General features: G+C 42.6%; 1 protein-coding gene across 3 annotated transcripts in view; it reads right to left on the reverse strand.

Moving 5' to 3' along the window:
* Positions 1–82: 82 nt before the first annotated feature.
* The window catches only part of cacna2d2a (calcium channel, voltage-dependent, alpha 2/delta subunit 2a), a 261,328-nt gene continuing 235,865 nt past the window's right edge, over positions 83–25,545 (reverse strand). For 2 of the 3 annotated variants that reach the window (XM_023821052.2, XM_023821051.2), the window contains 23 exons: positions 25,248–25,322; positions 23,329–23,403; positions 21,934–22,005; positions 21,268–21,339; positions 20,820–20,881; positions 20,098–20,174; positions 18,906–18,926; positions 16,234–16,294; positions 14,958–15,055; positions 14,723–14,813; positions 14,235–14,297; positions 13,896–13,999; positions 12,392–12,490; positions 12,110–12,201; positions 10,213–10,260; positions 9,898–9,969; positions 7,832–7,984; positions 7,631–7,683; positions 7,119–7,174; positions 6,338–6,461; positions 5,883–5,989; positions 5,263–5,345; positions 83–5,043 (listed from right to left, as the gene is read on the reverse strand). In XM_023821052.2, coding sequence (XP_023676820.1) covers positions 4,909–5,043; positions 5,263–5,345; positions 5,883–5,989; positions 6,338–6,461; positions 7,119–7,174; positions 7,631–7,683; positions 7,832–7,984; positions 9,898–9,969; positions 10,213–10,260; positions 12,110–12,201; positions 12,392–12,490; positions 13,896–13,999; positions 14,235–14,297; positions 14,723–14,813; positions 14,958–15,055; positions 16,234–16,294; positions 18,906–18,926; positions 20,098–20,174; positions 20,820–20,881; positions 21,268–21,339; positions 21,934–22,005; positions 23,329–23,403; positions 25,248–25,322 — 1,893 coding nt within the window. In that variant the 3' untranslated portion in view covers positions 83–4,908. The remainder of the gene's footprint in view (positions 5,044–5,262; positions 5,346–5,882; positions 5,990–6,337; positions 6,462–7,118; positions 7,175–7,630; positions 7,684–7,831; positions 7,985–9,897; positions 9,970–10,212; positions 10,261–12,109; positions 12,202–12,391; positions 12,491–13,895; positions 14,000–14,234; positions 14,298–14,722; positions 14,814–14,957; positions 15,056–16,233; positions 16,295–18,905; positions 18,927–20,097; positions 20,175–20,819; positions 20,882–21,267; positions 21,340–21,933; positions 22,006–23,328; positions 23,404–25,247; positions 25,323–25,545) is intronic. The other variant, XM_023821053.2, reaches the window with a different exon arrangement.

Here is a 25,545-nt window from a genome sequence, read left to right on the forward strand (position 1 = left end):
TAAATCATCGTTACATCATCAACATTGTGCCACAGTTAAAAAGGGACAAAAAAACTATATGAAACACACCTCCAGACACAGGTGAAGTGAAAAATATGAACATTATTTAATAACTGATTCTCTGTAATAAACAATTTGAAAATATTTTACAAGGAGTCACAGACACAATATTTTACAAATTTTTCATCTTTTTTTGTTTCTTCTGTACAAAAGAATGGAGCGACATGAAACAAAGCTTCTTGGACAAAAGGAGCTGAATCTTTCTCGCAAACATTGTCACCAGCAGCAAAAAAAAGAAGAAAAAAAGTATTTGCTTCAATTCAGACCCCAAACTTATGATTATTAGCCGCATATAATTTTTTTAAAATCTCACTTAAAGATGAATTATTTTTTCATTGTAATGTTTTTCTTTTTTAATCCACATTTGTCAAACATCGTCACATAGCACCAGACTACAGACTACAGAATCACATACACACTTGTTGTGGTCACAGGCTTTCCCATAGAAGACGCACCTACACAGACATGGTGAAGGAACACAGTTGGTGAGGGAGGGGCACACGACAGAAACCCCTCCCCTTCAGCCGAAATGATTTTCTTTTGGCTAAGGTAAATTTTTTTGAAAACCACAGGCCACAGAGCCATGTCCCTTGCCACGCCCTCTAAGTTGGGATACACAACAATACATCCACTGCCACTTAACACACTGCAACAGAATATCCAGTCCTGTCGACTCCACATTGCTGAGTCACAGGTTCCTTTTAAATCCCAATGAGGCGAAGCAAGCTTTGCTGACAAGAGCTGGGTAGCAGGTCTGGGAAACAGAGTTCTTGGCTTGTTTACATCTGGCACTGTAAAGACAGCCCCCGCCTTGACTGACCCTCCATATTTAATAGCTTTACATGGTCAGTGCTTGGAGGTGAAGCCTTGAAGTGGAATGGTCCACAAAGATACACTCTTATGTTAACAACACTGAAAGGACCTAAAGTGACAAAAGCAGAGCAATTCTGAAAGTGAAGCACTGCAGAGTGGGACTGCTTTTGCAGGGCTCACATCCCCCACGTTTGCATCGTTGACTGGCTAAGCTTTGGGAGGAAAGAACGCAATCTGGGAATCGACCGATCAGCACTGAAAAATATACAGGGGCTTTTGATCCAAGTTTTTCTTTCAAAGAAAGAAAAGCTGGAGACAGTTTAGGCTTTTTTGAATATCATTTAACTGCCCAGATGACAAAATGATACTGAGAATAAAAAGACTGATTTGACAAATAATTAAAGGTGGTCCTGAAATATCTCTCAGTCTTTCATTAACAGATGGATTTCATAGGAAGCTGGTGTTCACAATTGTATCCAGTGTGTGAAAATCATACTTCTTCCAGTGTCATACTGAGGAAATTCGATGATAAGAAGCACTCAAAGGGTTAAGTGCTGTGCACAGAGCACTGAGATAGACAAAATGAAGGATGTGACCTGAGTGTTCAAAGCTTTCGGAGTGAAATAAAGGTCAAAGAAATGAGGGAAAATGCATCGTTCACACAGTGAAAGCACACTACTGAAATTGTCAGATCATCAAGTTCACAATATTCAATACAGATCTGTATCTCATAATGTGCCCAATGTGCTCTGGCCTTTGGGCCATTCTTGCTTTTATCTGCTTTCTGCACAGTGCCTGCTGTCATCACAGATTCTTGTGCATGTCCACCCTCCCAAATATACAGGTAAACACACACACAACTGTACCAGAAACAATCCAGTTCACAGGCATGTTGCACCTTCATGAAAGTCACAAAGAATGCCTTTCAGTCCTTCTGCTATGACACTGATGACTTTGTACTTGTCTAAATGGGTTCTCCATAGCTGCTGAGACATTTTGTAACAACAGAGACATAATCATCCTCATGCTTGCTTTTCCTCAGACTACTGGGAACTTACAACTTTACCCACATACTTAGAGAAAAGCAATATTCACGATTTCAGTGCATCTTAAAAGTTCTGTCTTGGAGAAAACCTGCCATAGATGTCAGCTATAAGAACTATGACACGCGCTCCGTAGCAAAGTCCAGAAGTGACAGAACCAAAAGGGGAGCAGGTTGAATCATGGGTATAACAGGCAAAACAGCTCAAGAAAGATGGCAACAGAAGAAAGCCAAACAGCACATTTGCATCTACTGTCAGGATCAGGTGCCAAGCGAACTGAACCATTAGCAAGGCAGGATTGAAAATGATACTGACTCATACACCTGGTAAGGAACTATCTCACTGAGCTTTTCAGAACACTAGGTAGGACTTCTGAAAACAATTTAAAGTATTGTCTGGTTTACTGTTGTAGATAACTGTCCAATGACCAAGCTTTTTCAGCGGTCTTATGTTCCATGTCGACAGAGTAAGCATGGGGCCAAAACTGTCCATCGTTGGTGAAACACTTCATAATTCAGCAATAGAAACATTTATAAACTTTATGGCAAATGAAACCCTTAGTTAATCAGCTACAAAGAAAAACAACAGAGTGCTGTTATTATGTCCATAAGCAGTTTTTAAATATTGGAGAGCATGATTTCATTTTACTCATTCAGAACACTGGTCCATGTGACAAAAACACGTATGTTTTTGTTAATCACCGAGAAGATAAAAAAATCAGTAAGCTTGGGTGCTGAACTGATTTTAACCAGTTTAAACTGATTTAAATTATCTTCACCAAGAACCAGGGAATTAAACCATTTTGGTTAAAAATTATGTCTAAACTATGATCTATGCCAGTTAATACTGACTAATAATACTACGTCAGCCAACAACACTATCAGACTGACAACTTGCTGTATGACTAACCAAATAACTATGAGGTAAGCATTTGCCTCAGTCAGGTAGATGTAGAGACAATTCATCACCCTTCTGGAAAAAAACAATCAGAATCTTTGATATAATAGTAGAGACATTCTTCAGAACACGTTTATGATATTAATAGACAAGAATGTGGAACATCTCCGTAATGGAAAACACTTTGGAAAATGACAGCTGGTAAAAAAAAATCAGTTATAACACCATATTTTTCAGTATTAACATCTGACAAGAAATTAGACAGTAGACAGAGTAGACAGCATTTGTTCTGCTACTAAAAATAAAAACCTACATATCACTGTATTTATTCCCCAGAACAGAGTTACATTACAGACTCTGTTCTGAAAGCACACATTCCCTCATGGATCGAAACCCAAACTCCTTGTAGATCCCCATCTACGGCAGTATTCTAAATAGTTCCTTTGATCCATCTCCCATTAGTAAACACTCATATCCTTTATAATAGGAGTTTCGTTGCGTCAGTTGTCATGGTTTGGGCATTCATGACATCCACATTCCCATGAACACACGTGAGTGAGACTGCACTTTCTGAAGGCCACGGAGTACACAAAGATGAAAAACGAGTGTCCAGTCAGCAGTCCTTCTGTTTCAGACGTTTGTGCCCTGGGTTTATTTACAGTCCAGACCGTATGCTGAGTGGACTGGGAAAGGGTCACAAATTGCTCGGCCTCTCACACAATGGGCCGCGAAAGTACGAAAGGTTACTCTACAACCATGGTTACACAACAAGATGCTTGCACTCTGGCACGACTGATTGGAACAAAGGATGAGTGAACTATGACTAATGTGATTAATAGCAGGTCAGTTTTTAAAAAGTACCCCCCTCCCCGAATCTAATGCCACAGCATTTAAATTCCAGGACAATGGATATTTATTGGACATCTTCAAATTACATTGCCATCACTATTACCTACTGGCTTGGCTTATCAGCCTGACCGCAAGCTGAAGTTCTCCCTTACGTTAAAATAAATAGTTTAGGTCTAAAAAACAAAGCATGATAACGTGGTATTTCGTGGCTGAATGTATTCTTTAAACCAGCCAATATGAAAGCAATCCTAGGGACTCGGCTAAGCTGGAGATGACTTGGTTGTCGCATCTGAAAGACACCAAGATCTGCACTGCACAGGATGCCCCCTGCAAACATGTAGGGTAGGACTACAGACGAGCCATACTGGTGATATCATATTTTGGAGACAATTAGTGTCTACGGATATGTGAGCTATTGTATTTTAATTACTCTATTTATTTAATCTTAGTGTATTTTTTACCTGTTTCCTCTTGCTATTTTGGCTATAAAAAATAAGACCACAAGAAAAGTATATCTCATTTTGGCAAGAAGTAGATATAGTGCATAAATAAATGGGTGTTTTTAGTTATCTAGTATAATCTAATAGCTTCCCTTTCCGATGGCATCCCTTTAAAACCATAACAAATGGAAGTGTTTTGTATACTTATTTCTCCATGTTGTTATTGTGTTTTAAATGCTTTTCTTTTCCAGTTGCTATATTCGGAATAGTACAAAGACCTATCTTAAATGCAAGGGACAGGGTCCAGTAAATCTCTGGAGGGTCCATGAGTAATGAAGAGGATTTATGCTTGCTGTTGCCCCCTCCTCCAGCCTGAACAGTTGAGGAATTTTTCTTTTTCTATGTTGGCAGGAGTTACTGAAGAGGGCATCCACCTGTTTTTTTTTTCTTTTTGCAAAAATGCGTCTTTTGATGGCGTTTCTTTTAGTCATGGTTTAGTTTCTTCTTTCTTTTGACAGAATACAGAGCTCCTGCCTTGGATGAAAGTGACTGGTTGCACAAAACACAGCCCAGCAACCATTGCCAAGCAACTGCCCATGACGCTAGGCCGCTAGGCATGATGGGAAACAGTACTCAGGGCTTCCATAAGAGGGTGACTGGAAGTCCCATCATCAGTGATAAGTGGAGGGAGATTGGACCGTTGGCAGGGATCAGAAGGGGTGAACCAAAGGTGAAAAATAAGAGAAGTAAAGATGAAAGAAGGGGTAAGATGGGGAGGGAGGAAATGGAAAAGGAGGCTGATGAAGTTAAAGGGTGGAAGATAGGGGTATGGATGGGAGATGTGGGAAGGCTGTCAGGCAAAAGAGAAGCAACTGAAGACAGATGATGACTCCTAATGATGGCTGGAAAGAGTGACCCCGCCCGCAGTCTGAAGTGTTTTCCTGCAAAAAGCAAAGCAGTATCAGAGCGGTCAGCCACCACATCTTTACCGTAACACACCCAATAAACACACCCAATAAACACACCCAATAAACACACCCAATAAACACAATTCATTCATGCATATTTAAACATAGTGATCAAAAATAACCATTTCATTTGTAATTGCTTCAACTGCCCTATAGTAAACAGCAAGAAAGAGGATGATTATGAGGCTATACCGCAATGTTATAGTCAAAGCAGGTCGAAGGTCCTTTCCGGTATCGTGCTGTGCTAATTTCCTCACATGGATCAATCTTCTTGACTGAAAAGTTAGGTTAGGTTAAGGTAACACATCTCCAGTCACCTGTTGATAATTCTACACATCCATAGGCTGACAGTAATATGACCTGAAGACATGTAGACACCATCTTATCATCTCATAAAGCAACTTTTGGTATATCCTTTCAGCCAGCAGACAGACTGACCACTTGCTGTGTGACTAACCAAATAACTATGAGGTAAGCATTTGCCTCAGTCAGGTAGATGTAGAGACAATTCATCACCCTTCTGGAAAAAAAACAATCAGAATCTTTGATATAATAGTAGAGACATCAGCAAAATCCCAGTCGAATCTTTCTTTTACTTCTACCCCTCCTTCTAAAATAAATCGGATGTCTAAATATTTTGCTTTTTGCCATAAAGTGCTTCGCAGACACTTTATAAAATCAATGCAGTCTCCCTGCAGTTGTCTGCTGGCTCACAAAATAACCAGTAACACTTTGCTCCAAAACTACGTCTGGGATGTGAGGGGAACCTGAGCACGCTCGTGCAGGTTCCCCGTAGCAAATGTACAGGATACACTCTGTCTCCACATGTGTCAATTTGTCTATGTCACAGGAGGCACAGGGCATCTCCGCCACCACAAACAGCAGGTTGGTGTTATTTATCCTCTTAGCATGGAAGAGCCTGCGAAGAGAACAAGGGCATGAGGCACATCTACGTTTACAGCTGCGTACCCTTTCTGGAGAGGGTGCAATTTCTGAACTCTGAGCATTCCTAGGATTTCCATAAGAGTTACTGAGGACAAACACTGCACTGGCAATTTCTATGTAGGCCTATATATCAAGGTTACTTTGCAGAAGTTTTTTGTGTTTTTTGCACTACAGACGTGTTCCTGTAGCTCTCCAGGCGTTGCGTATTATGGTCAGCTCTAGTACAGATTTTACAGCATGCATGGCTCACACTACCTGTCTCCTACATATGAATGCATGCCTGATGCGCTGCATGTTAATGCGTCAATTCGCCCTGACCAACCTGGAGCAGTTTACGCAGTCCTGCAGCACGTTGTAGGAGCTGCTGATGTTTGTGAAATAGTACTGCGTCTGTATCGTGATGCAGCTGCTCTCCCTGGAGTCAAAACCTTCTGCCTCCACATCATCTAAAAGAGCACAGTGAGAGGGGCACAGATGAGAAGCACAGCCAGTGCAGCTGGGGGGGTGCTTACTCCTCTGGACTGTCCACCCTGTCAAAGACACTTCTCCAACGGTCCGGCAATAGGCAGTTAATCGGTGTGACTGGAAGAGGCTTGATGGGGTTGAGATCAGGGCTCTGTGTGCGCCAGTCAAGTTCTTCAACACCAAACTCACCATGTCTTTATGGACCTTGCTTTGTGCACTGGGGCACAGTCATGCTGGAACAAAGAAGGGCATTCCCCAAACTGTTCCCACAAAGTTGAAAGCAGAGTCCATTGTACAAAATGTCTTGAGATATGTCTGTACCAAGTACTCGTGGCCCAATACTTTTGTCCATATAGTGTATCTGCTAATGAAATACACTTCCATTTTTACAGAAGTATACATTTTATGAATTATTTTATTTTACTTTTTTCACTGTTAGCATTATTCCACAAAATACATGACTTGCACTTGGTTCAACTTGATTTGATGATTCAAGTATGTCAATTGTTAACATACTGTACATGTTTAATTTAAAATACCGTCCATCTATCCTCCAACCATCTATCCAGTCCAGGGTTTCAGGGAATTTGTAGCATGTTTATGGCTAGGCAAGAGGGCGGAAGTCCACGAGAACCTACCAGTGATGAACCAGCTGTTGTACGCAAGTCCATAGAGCACCTGCTGAAACAGGGACCTGAAGAGAAGGACAAGAAGCGGAAACCATTTCCAACCACGTGGTGATCCGGTAACAGCACGGCCTCTCTAATGCTGAAGGGTACAGGAATAGGCTTATCCAATCAACCAATTGTTGGTAATGTGACAATGCTTTAGCAATGTGACCCTCTACTCGCCAGTTTCCCCTATGTTTTTAGGATTGGTTATCTTATTGTTATTGAATGTGACTTTGTTTTCCCTCAGGCTCCCGTTGCTGAGCCATAACTGTGATCGCCTCCTGACTAAGCCACACATAACTCTAACAAAAGTCACACCACTCTTGTTGGAAATTCAGTGTAATGATGCTAAGTAGTGTATTACTGTTATTGGCTTAAGAGATTGAGGTGAACAGAACATTTTATTGATTAAGAATCTCTAACACTGATATGTCTGAACTCACAAGAGCCATGGTCCCTGTTCTGCCCGCGATGCTTACCAGGCAGCTGCCGACGTCCACCAGGCTAGGTTTACGAAGTCCACGATAGTCGGCTGCAGACGGGAACGTGGAGAAGAACAAGCCAAGGTCAAAGGCTGCCTTTTAAGGAGCAGCAGGCAAGCCCTGTATAGGCCACAGGACATCTGAGCTCTCAAAACAGCAGAGACAGGGTCCTGGAAATACCAGCTTTGCTCTACTCACCACAAACACTCCTCTGGGCCCAGCGCCCGTGTTACTGCTGGGCAGGGTCTCACAAATCGACTGGTAGTTATAGGACTGCCTGCGGGTGTAGAAGGAGGCATTGTAGAGGGCGTGCATCAGATAGGGGTCCACCTCGCTGAAAAACATGCCGACCTGGACAAAGGAAACATACCAATGTTTGAACATAAGAACATAAGAAATTTAAAAACGAGAGGAGGCCATTCGGCCCATCAAGCTCGTTTGGGGGGAACTTAACTAATAGCTCAGAGTTAAAATCTTTTTTGCTCTGTTTTAAAGGAACTCAGGGTTTTAGCTTGTGCAACACTAGCAGGAAGACTATTCCATACTCTAACTACACGCTACGTAAATAAGTGCTTTCTCAAATTCATTTTAAAATGTTCTCCCACTAATTTCCACTTATGGCCACGAGTTCTATTATTTTAACTAATATTGAAATAGCCATTTGGCTGAACAGCATCCAGACCCGTTAGAATCTTATAAACCTGGATCATGTCCCACCTTAGTCTCCTTTGCTCGAGGTTAAACAGATTCAGCTCAGCTAACCTCTCCTCATAAGACATTCCTCTAAGACCAGGAATAATTCTTGTAACCCTCCGTTGCACCCTTTCCAAGGCAGCAAGGTCCTTTTTAAGGTATGGTGACCAAACCTGCAGACAATTTTCTAGGTGGAGTCTTAACAAGGAATTATTTAGTCGTAGCATCACCTCCCTTGACTTAAACTACACACACCTAGAGATGCAACCCAACATCCTATTGGCCTTTGTTATTGCTTCCCCACCCTTGAGGTTCAGGGCCTTGTTCCCCTCCCCGAGAGTGGGACATGGAAGCATCAACATACACACCGAGGTCCTTCTCATAATCAGCTACCTTTATTACAGTGGAACAAATAAAATATCTGTACTTTATATTTCGGCTCCCTGCATGGATTACCTTACATTTATCTATGTTAAATTTCATCTGCCATCTGCCAGGTATCAGCCCAGTCGCTAATTAAATCAAGATCCCATTGTAGCCTCTGTGCTGCTAGATCAGTATCTGCTACACCACCCACCTTGGTGTCGTCTGCAAATTTAATCAGTTTATTGTATGTATTGGTGTCAATATCATTAAGAACATAAGAAATTCACAAACGAGAGGAGGCTATTCGCCCCATGTAAATTAGGAACAATAGTGGTCCTAAAATTGAACCCTGCGGTACCCCACTATGAACACAGGCCCACTGTGACATTGTGCCTCTAATAACTACCCGCTGCTTCCTGTCTGTTAACCAGTTTTCAATCCAAGCTGCTACAGTTCCTAAAATCCCTGCAGCTTTGATCTTTAGCAAAAGCCGTTTGTGGGGGACAACATCAAAGGCTTTCTGGAAATCTAAGTAGATCACATCGTAGGCCTTTTTGTGATCAATTTATCTTGTAGCTTCCTCAAAGAACTCCAGTAGATTAGTTAAGCAGGATCTACCTCTCCTAAATCCATGTTGGCTATCCCTCAGAATGTTATTTTAATCCAGGTAATCTACCATTTTCACTTGGATTATAGCTTCCATTACTTTTCCAGTTATGCAAGTTAAACTGATTGACCTATAGTTTGCTGGATTACTTCTATCCTCTTGTTTGAATATGTGCGTTATATTAGCATGCTTCCAATCAGAAGGTACCACACCAGCAGATAATGATTTCTGGAATAGTGAAGTTAAAGGTTGGCTAATAATATCCCTCATTTCTTTCAAAACTATAGGTAAGATGCCATCAGGGCCCTGCAATTTATTTATTTTGAGCTTAAAGATGGGCATGGTGGCACTTTAAGAACAGCAAGGAAATTTTTCTTTGACTAAGAGGGTCTGTCACATCTACCACTCTATCCTGTAAAATTTCATACGTACACAAATTAGACAATTAAGTTTTTTTTTCTTTTTCATTTTTTGCAGTTGGCAGACAGTTATTCAATTTTCAATCACTTGCTGGTAATTATTTCTATAACCCTTATATGACAAATTCAGCGAGCCCCGGGGAGCTGATTTCCCCCACACCCGTCCCATCCATGCTTACCTTGTTCCAATGATCTTTTTGGTTTGACATGATCAGGAAGCCGCCATCGTCGATCAGGTAGCACAGCAAATCCTACACACCAGATTGGCAGACACACTTCACTCTGCTGCCGGTTGGCGCCATCCCGTTTACATGCTCTTCTCGAGGCTCACTGACACTGTCTAATCCCGTATTTGCAAACTGCAGTACCTCTCATCATTATGTCACATAAATAGTTATTTTCTTGTCCCTGCAGATTCATATGTGCACTTGCTATGTCATGTGTAATCAGTATTATTTGGCAATGGATTTAACAACAGAAAGCAAAAGGCTTACGTCGCTGTTGACTTCACAGTCCATTTCGCAGCTGCTGGAGGGCCCGCACTGTCCAAAGCAAATCAACACAAATCAGGGTCTCATTCTGCCTCCTCTGGTATTTTACAAAGCAGTGTTTCCCAATCTGGTTCTTGGAACCCACAGAAAGTCCACATTTTTGCTCCCTGCCAGCTTTCCGTAGCACTATGGTCTGTCTGGCAGGGAGCTGGGAGGGAGCAAAACCTGGGACCACCTGTGGGTCCCCGAGGACTGGATTGGGAAATACAACTATAGAGGTATTCTATAACTTGGAGTATTTCTGTGTTCTTTCATGTGTGTATCTGGTAATCTTTGAGTGCTGGTATCTTTCTGTGCCCCACTGCGTTTATGACAGTAATCCAATACTGTCTGACTAGCAGTGGTGTAAAGTACTTGAGTAAATGGACTTCGTTACTGTACTTAAGTATTTTTTTGGCTACTTTGTACTTGTACTGAGTATCAAAAATATAAGCAACTTTTACTCTCTACTCCACTACATTCGTGACTGAATATATGTACTCTTTACTCCACTACATTTGAACGGACGCTTACCGTTACTCGCTACATTGTGATTGCGTGCGACAAGTCAGGATCTTTATCTACCACGGCTAATTTCTTCAAGTATGTCGGGCTGCAGCCTGCAGGAGGGCAGGGTTGGACATCCAACCCCGCCCACATCCAACCCGGCCCATTCGTACCGCGAAAGCCACGCCCTTGTCCAACACGTCTTAAAGCGGAAGCCAAAGCGAACTCGCAGAACGGAATCGTTGTAGTACCTGTTATGTCATTAAGTTAAAAATCTTTAGTGTCCCAGTGTAATAACAGTGCTATCTATTATTTATTATTTTGTTTGTTAATGTTTCTGCTAGACACACTATTGACTGTCAATTACTGCACAAAGATTTTACTGTGGGACCCGCATGGTTGTTTGTGGTTGTTTTGCTGCTGGTTAAACGTTTCCATCAGTTAGCTGACTATCTAGCCGACTCACTACCAAAACTATGGTAACTAGGTAAAGACCTTCTTGCTGATAATATAGCTTCCATGTAGTTAACAAGACTTGACACTTAAAGACTTTGTGCGTCATCAGATATTACTGTCTGCTCAAACGACTGTTCAGCTTGCTTCCTATGGGTTACTAGTTATTAGCTAGTTAGCAAAGCCAATGTGGTAGCATCCATTAAGGCTGTGCGATATAGCAAAAATATTTTTATCATGATCATATCAAACGATATTGATAATTATCATGGTGTAATTCAAGTCATTATTTTATTACTATGAGTGCTCATTTTTGCTTGAAATGCCCTTAAGAATTGCCCTTAAGAATTGCCCTTAAAACACCATTAAAATCAGCTCTGAATTTGTTTTTTTATTAGTTTTTTTTATTGTTTTACCTTTTTTTTGATCATTTGAGTTTGACTGAGACTGACTTTTTGTTCTATTTTCTTCTTCTGCCATTTTGAAACATTGAGGTGTTCAATTTAAAGTCTATATTAGGAAATAAAGCCTCATAAATAAATAGTTCCTTGTTTTCCACATTTCTTGGTATTCTTTGAGCCTACATTCAGTACGAGTAAAATACTTAAGTTCTTTTAAAATTGGATACTTTACGACTTTTACTCAAGTCTTATTGGAATTGGTGACTTGTAACTTGTAATGGAGTAATTTATACAGTAAGGTATCTGTACTCTTACTCAAGTATGGTTTTCAGGTACTCTTTACACCTCTGCTGACTAGATGTTGGTATGCAAAATTATGTTTATTTGTTTTGAGTGACTGTCTGTGCATCTCTTTGCTGGCTTAAGTGCTAGTGTGAAAATGTGAAAGCTATAGTGAACAAGGCAGATGAAAAGAAAGAAAGAACAGTGACATTTAGTACCTTGTGTGATACCTGCCGACTGTCTGACTGATTGCTGGCCAGGATCTTGAACTTGTCCACCCAGGCCTCTAGGTCCAGTTTCACACCCACCACTGGCCAATTAAAAGATTGCAACAAGCAACAATGAATGAAACCAGCTATTAAGGTATTCTGTCTTATGTTAAGTCTCAGTGGTATAAAGTTACACCTTATTCCCTTTCATCACCCAATTACTCTACATGAAGCAAGTGGTTCTCTCTCACTCGAGGGAGTGTTAAGAAGCAAACCAGCACCCCTCCCTACCTGCTGGTTTTATCGTCCTTCCGCTTATGCTGAACTCCACCGCAGTGCTGACCAGGATGCCAATGGTGTCATTCTCGGGATTAAAAAAATCGTCGCTAGCTACAAATAAACAGGAGTGGATACGTTGTTGTTACATTGTTACTTATTTAGTACATACCAGTGGTGGAACAACAGCACACACAGCCCCAGGGCAAATCACCGATCGGGTCCCCCCTCCCCTCCCTCTCCCGCGCACACACACACACACACACACACACACACACACGCATGCATGCATGCATACGTATATGTGGCGGCGCTGAAACGAGTTTTAAAGTGTGGGTGCAAGAACACAAAAAACTTAACGATAGAATTCGACTGTCCCTCACAAAAACTGTAAAGCTTTAGTGGCTAAATTGCGTTTTCTACGCCTTTTCAGACAGGAGGAGATTTGTTTGGCTATGCCTAGAAAACAACGTTGTTACCAGTGTAGAGACCGTCAGAGTTTTACCAAGGACAAAAATTCCACCTCCAGCTGCCTGCCCATCTCATGCATTTCTGTTGCAAAAATTACAGTGTATTGTCTAAGTGAATAGGTTATAGGTTAATTAGTGTGCATGCACCATCTTTCTCATTCTCATAATGCGTCCATGCCTACTTTAACACATTTATTTATACAACCACATATTTCCCACATTTTGACATCAGTGATGCAGTCTCTTTATTTCTTGACGCCAACCCTCCCCATTAATCTGGGCTTGGGACCGGCACCTAGTTGAGCTGGCTTGCTCCCTTAAGTGGCTTGGTTAGGCTAAATATATACATATTTACAAAGACTACAATAAAACATTCCGAAGTATGTAGTCTAACAAAACCCAGTTTAAGGAAGGTAGCCTACCTGGCGAAATTGCAAGCAAACAAATTAAAAGGCCCACGACATAAAATCGGGCTAGATGGACGAGGAAGTTTGGCAGCCTTTAGATCCTACCCATAATGCATTGTAGTCTTTTGAAAATTCCTCAAACGGAAAACCATTAAATACAAAAGGAACAGCTTAGTTTGACTTCAAAACATTACTATGTATTATATTTCAAGTTTGTTTTAGGAATTTTACAGATTTCTTTTTCTAAAAATTACACCATACACCCACCATAATAAGAATGTATACAAAAAATGACAGATATAAAAAATCGTAAGTCACAGTTAAAATATAAGTATTGTGTTCTAACTGTCAAGAGCTCTCAAGAAATTATGGGAGGGTCCTCTTTTGGCTGGGGGGAGGGCCCTCCACGATCCTGGGGAGGGCCCGGGCCCAGGCGCACTGGCCCCGCCCACACCCTGCCTATAGCTCCGCCTCTAGTAAATACTTTTAACCAAAGTAATGTACATTTTGAGGGTCAGAGCAGGGTCAGAAGGCCCTTCAGGTTCAGGGCTTTGTTCAAACGCCCAATGGTCAAATTTACCCAACGAATTTACCCAACGACCTTGATATTAAAATGTATCTGAATGACGAAACCATACTTACAGGTCCTGTAAGGAGCTCTGAAGATATAGCCCCGATTGTCCAAGCTGCGGCGATAGTAGCTAGCATTAAAGGGCTCTGGGTCCTCTTCCCACGTTTCAGAGGCCCTGAGAAACAGTTACATTCAAACACAAATATGCACAGACATGTACGACATAAATCCAGCAACACTGCAAAACCCAGAACATGATCACCTGATAAAAAGTTACACAAAAGTTTACAGCTAAGTGCACAATGGATCCTGCTGTGAAGACACAATGCATGACACACCCGTTAGATCTGGGGTGGCAGTGTATGTGGCGGGGTTGCTAGGCAGACCTAGGGGGCGCCCTCACAACTTACTTGTTGGGGAAGACCCTTGTGATCCCTCCGTCTGTGGCAGCAAACAATGCCAGGAAGCCATAGCTGTGTCACAGGAACACTCAATAAGACGAGATGAGCAAATCAGCAGTTCAAATACGTGTGTGTGTGTGTGTGTGCGGGGGGAGGGGAGAGGTTTGCATAAATCATATTTGGGGACCAAAACCTCCCCAAAGTGTGGCAAAACCTGAGACTTCCTTACTTTTGGGGACATTTTTCCAGTCCCCATTTGGATAATCTCAATTTTATAAAACACATCTATGAGTGCAATCAAAAAAGTATAAATGCCAAAAGTCTTGTATTTTGTTTGGTTACTTATGGTTAAGGTTAGGGCTGGGTAGGGGTTAAGGTCGTCATGTTGGGATTTTCCCCACAGAAATGAATGGAGAGTCATTACAAACCTGTGTGTGTCTGTGGTTTTTAAGTAACGAAACGTAATTTAATGCAGATGCGCCTGCATTGACACTCACGTATTGAGATCCTTGGTCTTCCAAACCTTGTCCACCAGCTGTCGGATTATGCCAGTGTCGAGGATGAGATTGTGCAGGAGGAATTTATCACCTGTTTGGGGAAAGGGTGAACCCTGTGTCAGCACAGGCCTGCTGTGAGCTTCTCCCAGTTTCACTTGGGCTTTTGTGATGCTAAAAAGAGTGTCAATCGGTGGGTCACCAAGTTGTCAAAGACGATATACGGAGAGGTACTCACACTGCTTGGAGTCAGGGGTGACTTTCTCCATGAGGGCAATGAAGTTCAGCAGGAACTCAGTATTGTTGCCAGAAAGCTTCAAATCCTTGCAATATTCCCTGGGAAGAGTTTTCATAGATTTTTTTTCCCCAAGAAAAGAGACAAAGAGAAAACTCATGTTTGCGTCACACCTCACTGGCTCCACACAATGTCATTGTGAGAGCATCATATTACCCTTATGCAGGGTATCATGCCACAACAGAAGGAACATGCCCCTCCACACACACCCTCATAGACACCCACAGGCTACCTCTCAGACATATTCACAGCATGCTTCTCTCTGTCTCCCAGGAACATGCATGGAGGTCAGAGGAGCATTGGAATATTGTACATGCTCGCAGTAGCAAGACCGTCAAAGCGAGATGTTGGACATAGGTCTGAGCCTTTGTGCTGACCAAATGACTGGAATGAATGCCGACACATACTCACTTGATTGTTTTTTCTAAGGAGCAGAGAACATTCTTGGAATTTGTGTGGATGCAGTGGAGTGTGGTTTCTGGAGGCATGCATGCATTGACCAAACTCCCTTGCACTCCAATCAACGCCAGGGCAATATGTATACATGTGCACGCCCTCTGAAACTCATGTCACCATCATGCCGTGTGCTCCAGGGGAGCCCTTTCAGCACATCATGCTAAGGGTCATGCAATACCACTAAAGTTTAGGCCGAAGGTGTGGGGGGACAAGTGGAAGGGTGGGGAGCAGAAGTCGGGTGGTGTAATTTAGGGACACAAGGAAAGGGGCAAGGGTGGAAAATAATCCAAAATGTTCATTACTGTCCAATACGTTGTTATTGGAGATTTAGGCATTTTTCAAAATGTATGATGGGCATAAGTACTGTCACACTCCTCTGGGTACACTGACATAGCGTAACGAGAGAAACCGTTTAATGGAAACCAAATGCAGCAACAACCACAATGGATAACGGCGAAATAATGGAGAACAAGAAATGAGAAACAGACGAACTCGCCGAACCTGGAATGAAATGAGCGAGGCCGAAATGGGTTGATAAACAGGTGGGGAGGGGGTGGTGGTCTTTGTGGTATGGGCGGGGGGGGGTAAGAAGACACCGCGAGTGACACAGAGCAAAAGAGGGGCAGGGTGAGAGAGAAGCAATAAAACAGGGGATGCAGGCTGGTCTGCTGTGACAGTGGATCGTCAAAACCCAAACCAGTGATGAAAACAAACTGGGAAGGATGCACAAATGGGAAGAAAGCAAGCATTCACACACAGCTACCTGGGAGCAATGAATACATGTCCCTCGGACTCAAAACTGTTTGGCAGCAGAGACTCAAAATCTGCAATAGAAAGGGAACATTATCTGGGAAGCGCTGCAAGCCGGGCTGAAGATTAGGGAGCTCAGGCTGGGTGATATCTGCGTTTCTTCAGGAGAAGACTGACGACGCAAACGTGAGGGTTACCAGATTAACATTAAGGATTTATGGAGGGCAGACTGTTGTTAGCCAATATGTTGCCTATGAAATTTCCAAATTTTAACGAATGTGCATCATAATTTCAAAAGTTCTCCTTCGTTTTTGCAAAATCCACCGATTATGGATGCTTTGAAAATTGCGAGCTGCTGCACATTGAGGTGAGGGAGAACTGACTTCTCCGGCATCACAGGGCTGGAAGTGAGTTCTTCGACACATTTCTCAAAAGTGTGCATTTATTCTTCAGGCATCAACATGGCCAACTAGTGCAAGGGAAGAGGGTGGCGCAAGGTCCTCATGAAGTTGGTCATCCCACAGACTTGCAGCTGAAAGACTTGCCCAGAAGCTCATTTACAAAAGTAGAGGCCGATGCAAGGCATTGTGAAGGGCTGGTTTTGGGGCAACTGTTTCTATACATTGCCATACACATACAAATGAGTAGTAAATGTTTTGGTTTTGATGCAACAATGCAGGATTTGTTTTTTATAGTGCTTGTAATGGAGAATGTCTGGATTGTGTTGAACTCAAAAGCTTCATATATCAAAAAGTACAGCCGATGTGACAATCAATGTTCCCAAAGGGCAATTAACTAAAACTTCGATCTGAAGAGCCAATAATATGTTTGAAAGATAAGACTATGTCCTTATGGCAATATGGAAAACAAATGTATATAAATCTATAATTAATCTTAGTCCACACTTTCAAATGGTGCCCAGGTAGTTTTCCACCCACAATGCACTGCATGCCTCTATATCTTGGATGGGAGGAGAGAGGGCAAATTCTGCCAGTCTGAGGGGTGACAGCTGCACTGGGATAGGGCTAGGGATAAGCCAATGGAGACAGGGGTTACAGGAGGAAGGCATACAATTGGATACGCGCGTCGCCAGACGCCCCTTCACAAAATGGCAGCAGTAACTCTGAATCCAGCACAAGCATGTGGAGCCATTTCCCCTGAACTGGCCTGCAGTCTTTCCACTCTGTTTGCAATCTCTCTATCTGTGCTACTCTCTTGACTGTAAATAAACTGTACGGAAATTTTCGTCTACAGTCTGTTTTTCAAACAGTTGTCCTTGTTGAAAATTTATGTTTTTTTCCCATGAACATAAAATACATTTTTTTTAAGATTTAACGTGTTAATCTAAATATTTTAAACAGGGGACAATTGAGTTTGTCCATTAAAAGGGGAACAAGGGTGTTACTTTTATGAGTGCAGATTAAGACAGAGAGACATACAGACTTTAGTTATTAAAATCAGACTCCTGGTCTGTTTTGATTAAAATGTGGTGCTTACCTCTATCACAGCTCTATTATATCTTCATTTAGTCTGATTTATTTCAAGCGTGTTGGACTGTTTTGCTAGCATTTTACAATACTGTTTTACAATAATATAAATTATGAATATTTGTAAATATATTTGTAGATTTATATTTACATATATTGTATATTTGTAAATGTAGTGTATATTCTTGGAACCCTGATTTACATTGGATAATTTCAGTTTCAAAGGCATTTAAGAATACAACCTCTATATCTTAGACTCTTATTCTGTAGGAGTTTGATTGGCACCCAAGGGGAAAAGGTGAAGAATGCGGAGAAGATATTCAATGGCATTGCACTGAACAGACTGATCCTTAAGTCCACAAGGTCATGGGGTCATAGTATGCAACAGCGATATAGTGAATAAATGTAGCACGTCAAAAATGTAAAAGGCAGAGAGAGGCTAACGTGGCAGAAACAGGTCCAGTGGAACAGCGAGACCTCACTGTGCTAAGAGAGAATGTAAGGGTTCCTACTGTCCTGAGTACCGGTGGGGCAGGCAAGCTACTGTAACAGAGTTCTTTCTTTTTGTAACAAGAGGTTTGGGAAGAGTGGAGAATGAGGAGTTTACATATCAGAAAGGGAAGCAGAGAGACAGAGATAGACACGGGGTGAAAGGTTACAGGAGTGACACGCAAGACATTACCAGATTAGAGCTGTTAACAGAGGAAGAGAGGTAGGGGGGAAACAGAGGGACAGAAGAGGGACAAAACAAAAGAGGACAAGCTGTAATACCGAGGGAAACGGACAACGCTTTTCTAGTTTAAAAGAAGATCCGATTTTTTCTTTCCTCCTGAGACAGTGTGAGAAAATTTCAGTGCCGGTGCAGTGGCCGGGGCTGGAGAAGGGGGGAGAGGGAAAAGGTGCTGCGAGAGAAACAGGACAGGGGGCCTTGAGCAGGTGGGTGGGTGGGTGGAGTGTGCAGAAGAGGAGGCTGGGGGTCAGCAAGGACGGGGAGGTGTGGAGGGTTAGGGGTGGGGGGGTTAGGCAAGACGGGCAGGAACGAAGGCAAGCAGGCTGGAAACGGTGAGGGAGAGAAGGAAGGAGGGAGGGAGGGGAGCAGAGGGGTGGGAGGCTGACTGAGGAGGTGTCGAACACGGGAGCAGGTGGGAGGCGTGGGGAGCAGGTGTAGGGTAAGTGGACCAATGTTGAATATACTTGCCCTTGGTATAGTAGTATTGCACTGTGTGGATCCGTCAGAGAAGAAGTGAGCAAGAAAAGAAACAGGGGATTGGGTGGGAAGGGGGGGTCACAGACAATATTTTATTCAATTACTATTTGAATAAAAATATTGTTTTCTTAAAAGAAAGAAACCAATTCAGTCATAAGGAAACCGAAAGCAAACAACACAAATAGAAAAGATTAACAACTTCTTGCAAAGAAGAAGAACATTAAACAAATAAACAAAAAAAAAAACATTGGCAGATAAAATAATATCAAGAGAAAGAAACGATAATCAATGGACAACAACAGTAACACTGTAGAGGAGTCACCGTAAAGCAAAACTGACTGAATGAAGTGGCGATGCTTCTGTTGCAAACCTGTCGTTGCAATAGGCAAAAAGATGTGCCGAAGGGAGTCAAAAGACCAGAGGATTAAGAAAGAGAAAGAGAAAAGGCATCCCCTTTTCAGGCCCAAAATACATTTTTATAACTCAATTACCAAGCAAAACAAGAGCTGGGCTACAAAGGAGATAGAGGGTGGATGAGATAGAAAGAAAGAGGTAGAAAGAGAGAAAGAGAGAGAGAGGCCTTTTCACTGAATGATTCCAAAGCGGAGGACAACAAAGCAAGTCAAGCAATTCAAACGGATAAAACAACTTTACAAAATTAAATACCTGGCAAAATAACAGAAAGGAGAAACCACAACACAGGAAAAAAGTGAAAAGCATGCGAGTTTTCACAGTGCTAGGCGCTAACTTTCAACACGGCTGCTTCAGAATCATTGGATGGTGGCAAAGAGGCGAGAGCATTTGACAAAAAAATAACAGCACACAGTAACCATTATTTTCTGACAAGATGGTCGACTCCGCGATGGTCTACACCAGCTTTCACCTTTCATTTGTCTAGTGATTTTTCTTCAACCATGTGAAGAAAAACGTCGCCACAGAATAGCACAGCATGGAGACGGGGGAGTGGGCGTTACGACATAGTGGCATTTTTTTCCCGAAAGATATGACCTAAGAATTCATCCCATCGTCCTCGCTGACGGGCTTGAACCCTAGTGGTATCTTGTTGGGGGGGGGGGGGGGGGATCTCGAATAACTGGGTGGCAGAGGAGAAAGACAGGATCAGAGGGTCCAGGGAAGTCAAGGGGAGAAAGGGAGGGAACTGTGAGGGTCTGTGGGTACTTACACTGAACCTGAAGTATCTGGTCGCTCAGATTGGCTTGTATGTGGTATTCACTGTAGATGGGCAGTACCAAACCCAGACTGCAGGGGGGTGGGGTGAACCACGGAGCAGGGGGAGAGAGTTAGAAAAGCCAGGAAAAAAAAAAAAAATCAGCTAAACAATACAAGTCTTTACACAGCAGCCATTTTTTTTTGCCATTTTAGAAATCAGCATATCTGTTATGAGCACAGTATACAAACTGTTAATAGTGAACAATGAGGGAAAAGGGAGACATACAATAGTGTAACACACAATAAGCAGAAGTGAAATCACACTATTCATCTGCGTTATTTACTTTATCATGCATCTTCTGTACCCGCTTGTCCTGTGCAGGGTCACAGGGGACTCAAAAGGTACAGGCACAAAGCAGGGAACAACATCAGATGGGGTACCAACCCATCGCAGGGCACACTCACACACCAGTCACTCACACACCAGTCACTCACACACCAGTCACTCACACATGCACACCTACGGGCAATTTGGGAACGTTTTCGACTGGGGGGAAACCGGAGTACCCAGAAGATACTCAGTGATGACACGGGGAGAACATGCAAACTCCACACACATGGAGCCATGGCGAAAGCTCGAACCCTGGTCCCAGACGTGTGAGCAAACAGTGCTAAACACTGCACCAGCACGCATATAAGGCACTAGAACACCGTTGTGGCCTCTGCCTTACTTACCTGTAGTCTGTACCGTTGACGGGAGTCCAGGTATATGAGCGCATTGCTTCATCAAGGTACCTCTGAGGTATACAAACGAGGGGGATTGCATGCGGAACAAACAGCAAGGTGAAGCATTCATGTAACTGCTGTGCATGACTCACATTCACAGCAATTTTGAAGTTTATCATATTCTCATCTGGTTTTAACCCCACACTTATGATTTGTTATTTAGTTCTGCCCTGGTGACCAAGACACTGTTGCACCTAGACTAAAGGCACTTGCCCTACGGAACTTTGCAAGCAGCGAAGATGCTCAGCAGACTGGAAAACTGCTCAGACCCAACTGAGCTGTGCTGGAAGCCTGATTATGGGCTGGGGGGGGGGGATAAGAGAAGGCCTTGTAGTGAGCAGCATAGCCCTGCAGGGGGTGCCAGAAAGCCTGCACTACATGTTTAGGGCCGACTTGCCTCATCAACCGACTTAATGAGCGTTTTGATTCTTTTCTGTCCTGGTTTGCCATCAATCATTTTCCGCCGGATCTGTGGAAAACAGCACAGGGAAGAAAAATATTAGAACGCTAATTTCTATATTTGTTGGATGACCATAATTACCACCTTTTTCTGTCATGTCTGAAATAACACATCATGCAATAAAAAGGGGAAACTGAGTATGAATTTAACTTTCTGCACTCCTGGAGTCAGACTCATTGGGTCATTGTAATGGAATGAGCTCCTAATGAACTAACCTAACTAAGCTATTGTTTGAGATGAAACTGAGCTCCGCAGATACCAGTGCAGTTTCCACATCCAGTATTTATAGCACAATTGGTTGGGAATGTTTGCAATAATATACTATAAATATAAAGGCATTATGTCACACTGAGAGTGCCTCATATGCCAAATTGCCCCAAGCCCCTAAAATGGTGAGAAAACTATCAATGTAAAAGGGCAGTTTTGACATAGATTATTGCATTAGAGACAGTTTGTGATAATTTTTTGAACTGATGGACAACTTGCGTAACATTTTAATTGTTTAATCTGTACAAATGCAGGAATGATATTTATTTGAAAAATAAACTACAGCTGGGAAAAAAGGCCTATAAGCCATGTTACTTATATTAGTAAAAATCTCACTTCTTCCTTATTGCTGTCCTCCAGTTCTGCATCCAGGAAGTCCAGAGTGACGGGCTCTCTGAAATTAATGATCTGGGGAGAGAGGGAGGATGAGTGAATGTGAAACTGACAAAGAACAGGTAATCGAGTGAAACCCGCTCCAACTGGCAAACTATAAAGAGATTAAAAAAAATGCATGAAAAAATGTCAAAGTACCAAAGTACCTTGATGGTCAAGGCTGAACATAATTGTTTTGTATAATTATCATTTTATGCAACAGGAAAGCAATCTTTATTTGGTACATCACGAGCCACAATCAGGTCTTGGTGGCTGTACAATTTTACCTTTACTGAATAGCAAAATTTCAAAATATAAGTTCCATTTGTCATTATGTCACAATCACCAGCTGAATCAACAAAAACAGTAATTTATCCACACTTACTTATCTTAATAATTCTATTAACAGAATTACCGCAGGTAGCGATGCACCTGCAAGCACTGGTGACAGACTATGTAAACTGTATAATTTGCAGAAGAACCAATGTTTTTGTTTAATTGAATGGTTCATACACATTGTCAGTATTAAACTCAAAAAAAGAGTCTGTATGGCATAAATGCTCGAGACCTTAGAAACACCGTAGAAACAGCATCACCTGGCATATCTGTGCAAGATGATGGGGGGGGGGGTTGCTTTCACAACAAGAATTATTATTATTATTATTATTATTTTTTTTATTATTATGGTAATCATCATCACCATCAACATCTAGCAGTTCCAGGAGTATAGCTGATTTGACCCCTAGTAATTGCACTGTATTTCCCTAACCATGTTTTGTAACTTTTCCATTACACTTCAAGCAAACAAAACTGTCCTAGGAAATTTGTATTGTATGTGAGCCCCAGCCATATGACCACACCCCCCCCCCCACACACACACACACTTCCTCATGTTCCTGCTGTGATGAATGGTTCAAATTGGCTCTGACTGCCCAGCCAGTGAGTTGAAGGCATTTCCCAATTTACCATGACAGACCTCTGATAAACCTGCAGAGAGGTTTCTTACCACAAAGGGTCTCCATCATAAAAGAACGTGTAGCTTCTCTTCTCCAAACTGATTCACTGCAGTCTATGCACCTATTTTTCCATATATTCACATATTACATTCATATCAGGCGATTTTACTTTCATGCAGAAGACATTCGGGGTATGAGTCTAGAAAGATCACTAATGATTTACATTTTGCTTAATTGCTTAATTACTAAAAGCCTTTTACAGTGAGAGGGGCATTTAGTAAGTGCTGCAGGTGGGATCACCTGACACCAAGACACCACTGCAGTTTGCACGTCCAGGCACACAGCAGCGTGCATCATCACCGGCGAGCGTCACAAAGCTTCTGTCTCATCCACACATGCTCACCTTGGGCTGCAAGTTCGGATGCAGAAGCACGTAGCCATTCGGATCAATGGCAAAGGTGTAGCCATTAGCCCCCAGCTGTTGGGAGAGAAACAGAGATTAGGCCAAACGGTGGCAGATATCAAACAGGATATCCGCCATCTCTGTCCCAGGTACAGTCAAAGTAAAAATAAAATTAGTATTAAGGTAAAATTATGTTTGCATTCTTCAACAAAAAAACCACATGACTGTGATGTAAATGCTAATCAACTGTGCGTGACAGTTAGGCAATCATTCATATTCGCTGGTGTCCTTGTCCCTTTAATCGGTACCATGCAATATTTCCCTCAGGAAATACTCCAAACATGCGACTGCTGCAAGTGCAGGAAAGGTGCACAAAGGGCCTGTCCTCATCACTGCAATGCTGTCAGAAGGTGTTTCCAATGTCTGCCTGACTGAGCTGCCATGTGAAAAATCACCTGACTGACAATGAGCAAGAAAACCACCCATTCGGGCTGCCCCAGAACATCAGCACCCACTGTGTGTGGCTGGGCCCTTTTCACAGGCTCATGGGAGTTTTACTTACACAAAAATGTTCTGAGGGCAGAACAAAATGATTGGTTCAGAGAGATAACCAATCAGATTGTGGAGGAGGTGCGTCCGAGCAACTAGAAGAGGCAGGACCATCCAATCAGATGTCTTGGTCCTGCCTCCTCTAGTTGCTTGGGCCTACCCACTCTACAGTCTGATTGGTTCTGTGTGGTGACTAAACCTGACTAAACCTCCTATGAGCAGTTGTGCTGGCATGTAAGAGGGAAATGATTCCCTGTGTCCAAAACAGTGGTTTCCAGTGGCTATTGCATGATAGTGAAATACAAAAGGGACTTTTGGGAATAGTTATGCCTGGAGAGCCTTACAGCACACTCTGGAGGAGTGACGTCTACATGATCACAGAAGTGGACGTTGACTTGACAGCCTACTAATAAATCATGACACAGTTGGGGAATCAGACAAGGGTTTTTGTTTTAAAAGAGAACATATGCTTCCAATTAGCTACGTAGCTAATGGAGCCAGTAAATGTCAATTAACAAACCAAATGTCTTCAGGCTGGATGAGCTGACTATATTCTCACCATTTAAACCAGTATTTCCCAACCCAGTCTTCGGGGAACTCTGGACAGTCGACGTTTTTGCTTCCTCTCAGCTCCCAGCACACCTGTACCAGGAATTCGGTGTTCCTTATTGGCTGAGAGCTGGGAGGGAGCAAAAACGTGGACTGTCCAGGGGTCCCCGATGACTGGGTTGGGAAACACTAGTTTAAACCTTTCTCTCAGTTTCAGGTCAGCTTTAACCAAGTTAAAATAGTTGTGGAATTTAAATAAGGAAATCACCACGACTGAACTGGGTAATGTAAGATATATAGATACAATGACAGCACAACATAAACTACCTGTTACTGATGTACTCTGTATGGAACAGATATGAAAAACAGGCAAACTATGAAGCTGCCTTTCCCTCCGCTTGTGATGCTTGCAGAAGGCTGCCTCGTTCTGCCTCCCTGTCAGCTACCTTCCTGGTTCACGAGAGTGATTTACAGACCCTTTGCCGGCGTGCACGGTGGCGCGCCCTGCACAGTGAGCTCAGAAATGATGCACCCAGCCATCATTGCTGACAGCTTCTGTTGCCTTGGTGATGTCACCGTCACCCAGATTTCCCCCCTCCCCAAAACGCGACACATTGCAGATTCACGTTCACGCTATCATTACCTTGGTCTCTAAGTGGCCAGCATTAAAACTAAAAAGCTGTGGACGGCACACAGTTAGCACCGTGAAAGCAATTTATATCGATGAGACACATATCTGCCGAAAGCATTTTCACACGGTGTTTAAGAACAGCAGCACCTGCGCCTATGCACGGCAGTGTCAGCAGATCGACGGTACCTACTTTGTATCTTGGCGTCAGGCTCTTGATCTCGTTGAGCGCAATGTCCACTCCCATCACGCCGAGGATAAGCTGGTTCTGAGGAGGACAGAGATGCCTGAAAGCTGCCTCGCGCACAATACCATGCGTGTGCATGTGACCGCGCATGTGTGCATGCATTAGACAGGGCTAGGACATTTATCTAAAAGCAACACATTTGACAAAGAGTTGCCCCCCCTGCTCACCCCCGGGACCTGCTTTCAGGCTGTAAATGATCTCAATCTAAAGTCTATTTCTATTTACATGCAGTTTGACCTTTACC

Source organism: Paramormyrops kingsleyae, chromosome 6 (genome assembly GCF_048594095.1).
Source record: "Paramormyrops kingsleyae isolate MSU_618 chromosome 6, PKINGS_0.4, whole genome shotgun sequence".
Classification (NCBI taxonomy): Eukaryota; Metazoa; Chordata; class Actinopteri; order Osteoglossiformes; family Mormyridae; genus Paramormyrops; species Paramormyrops kingsleyae.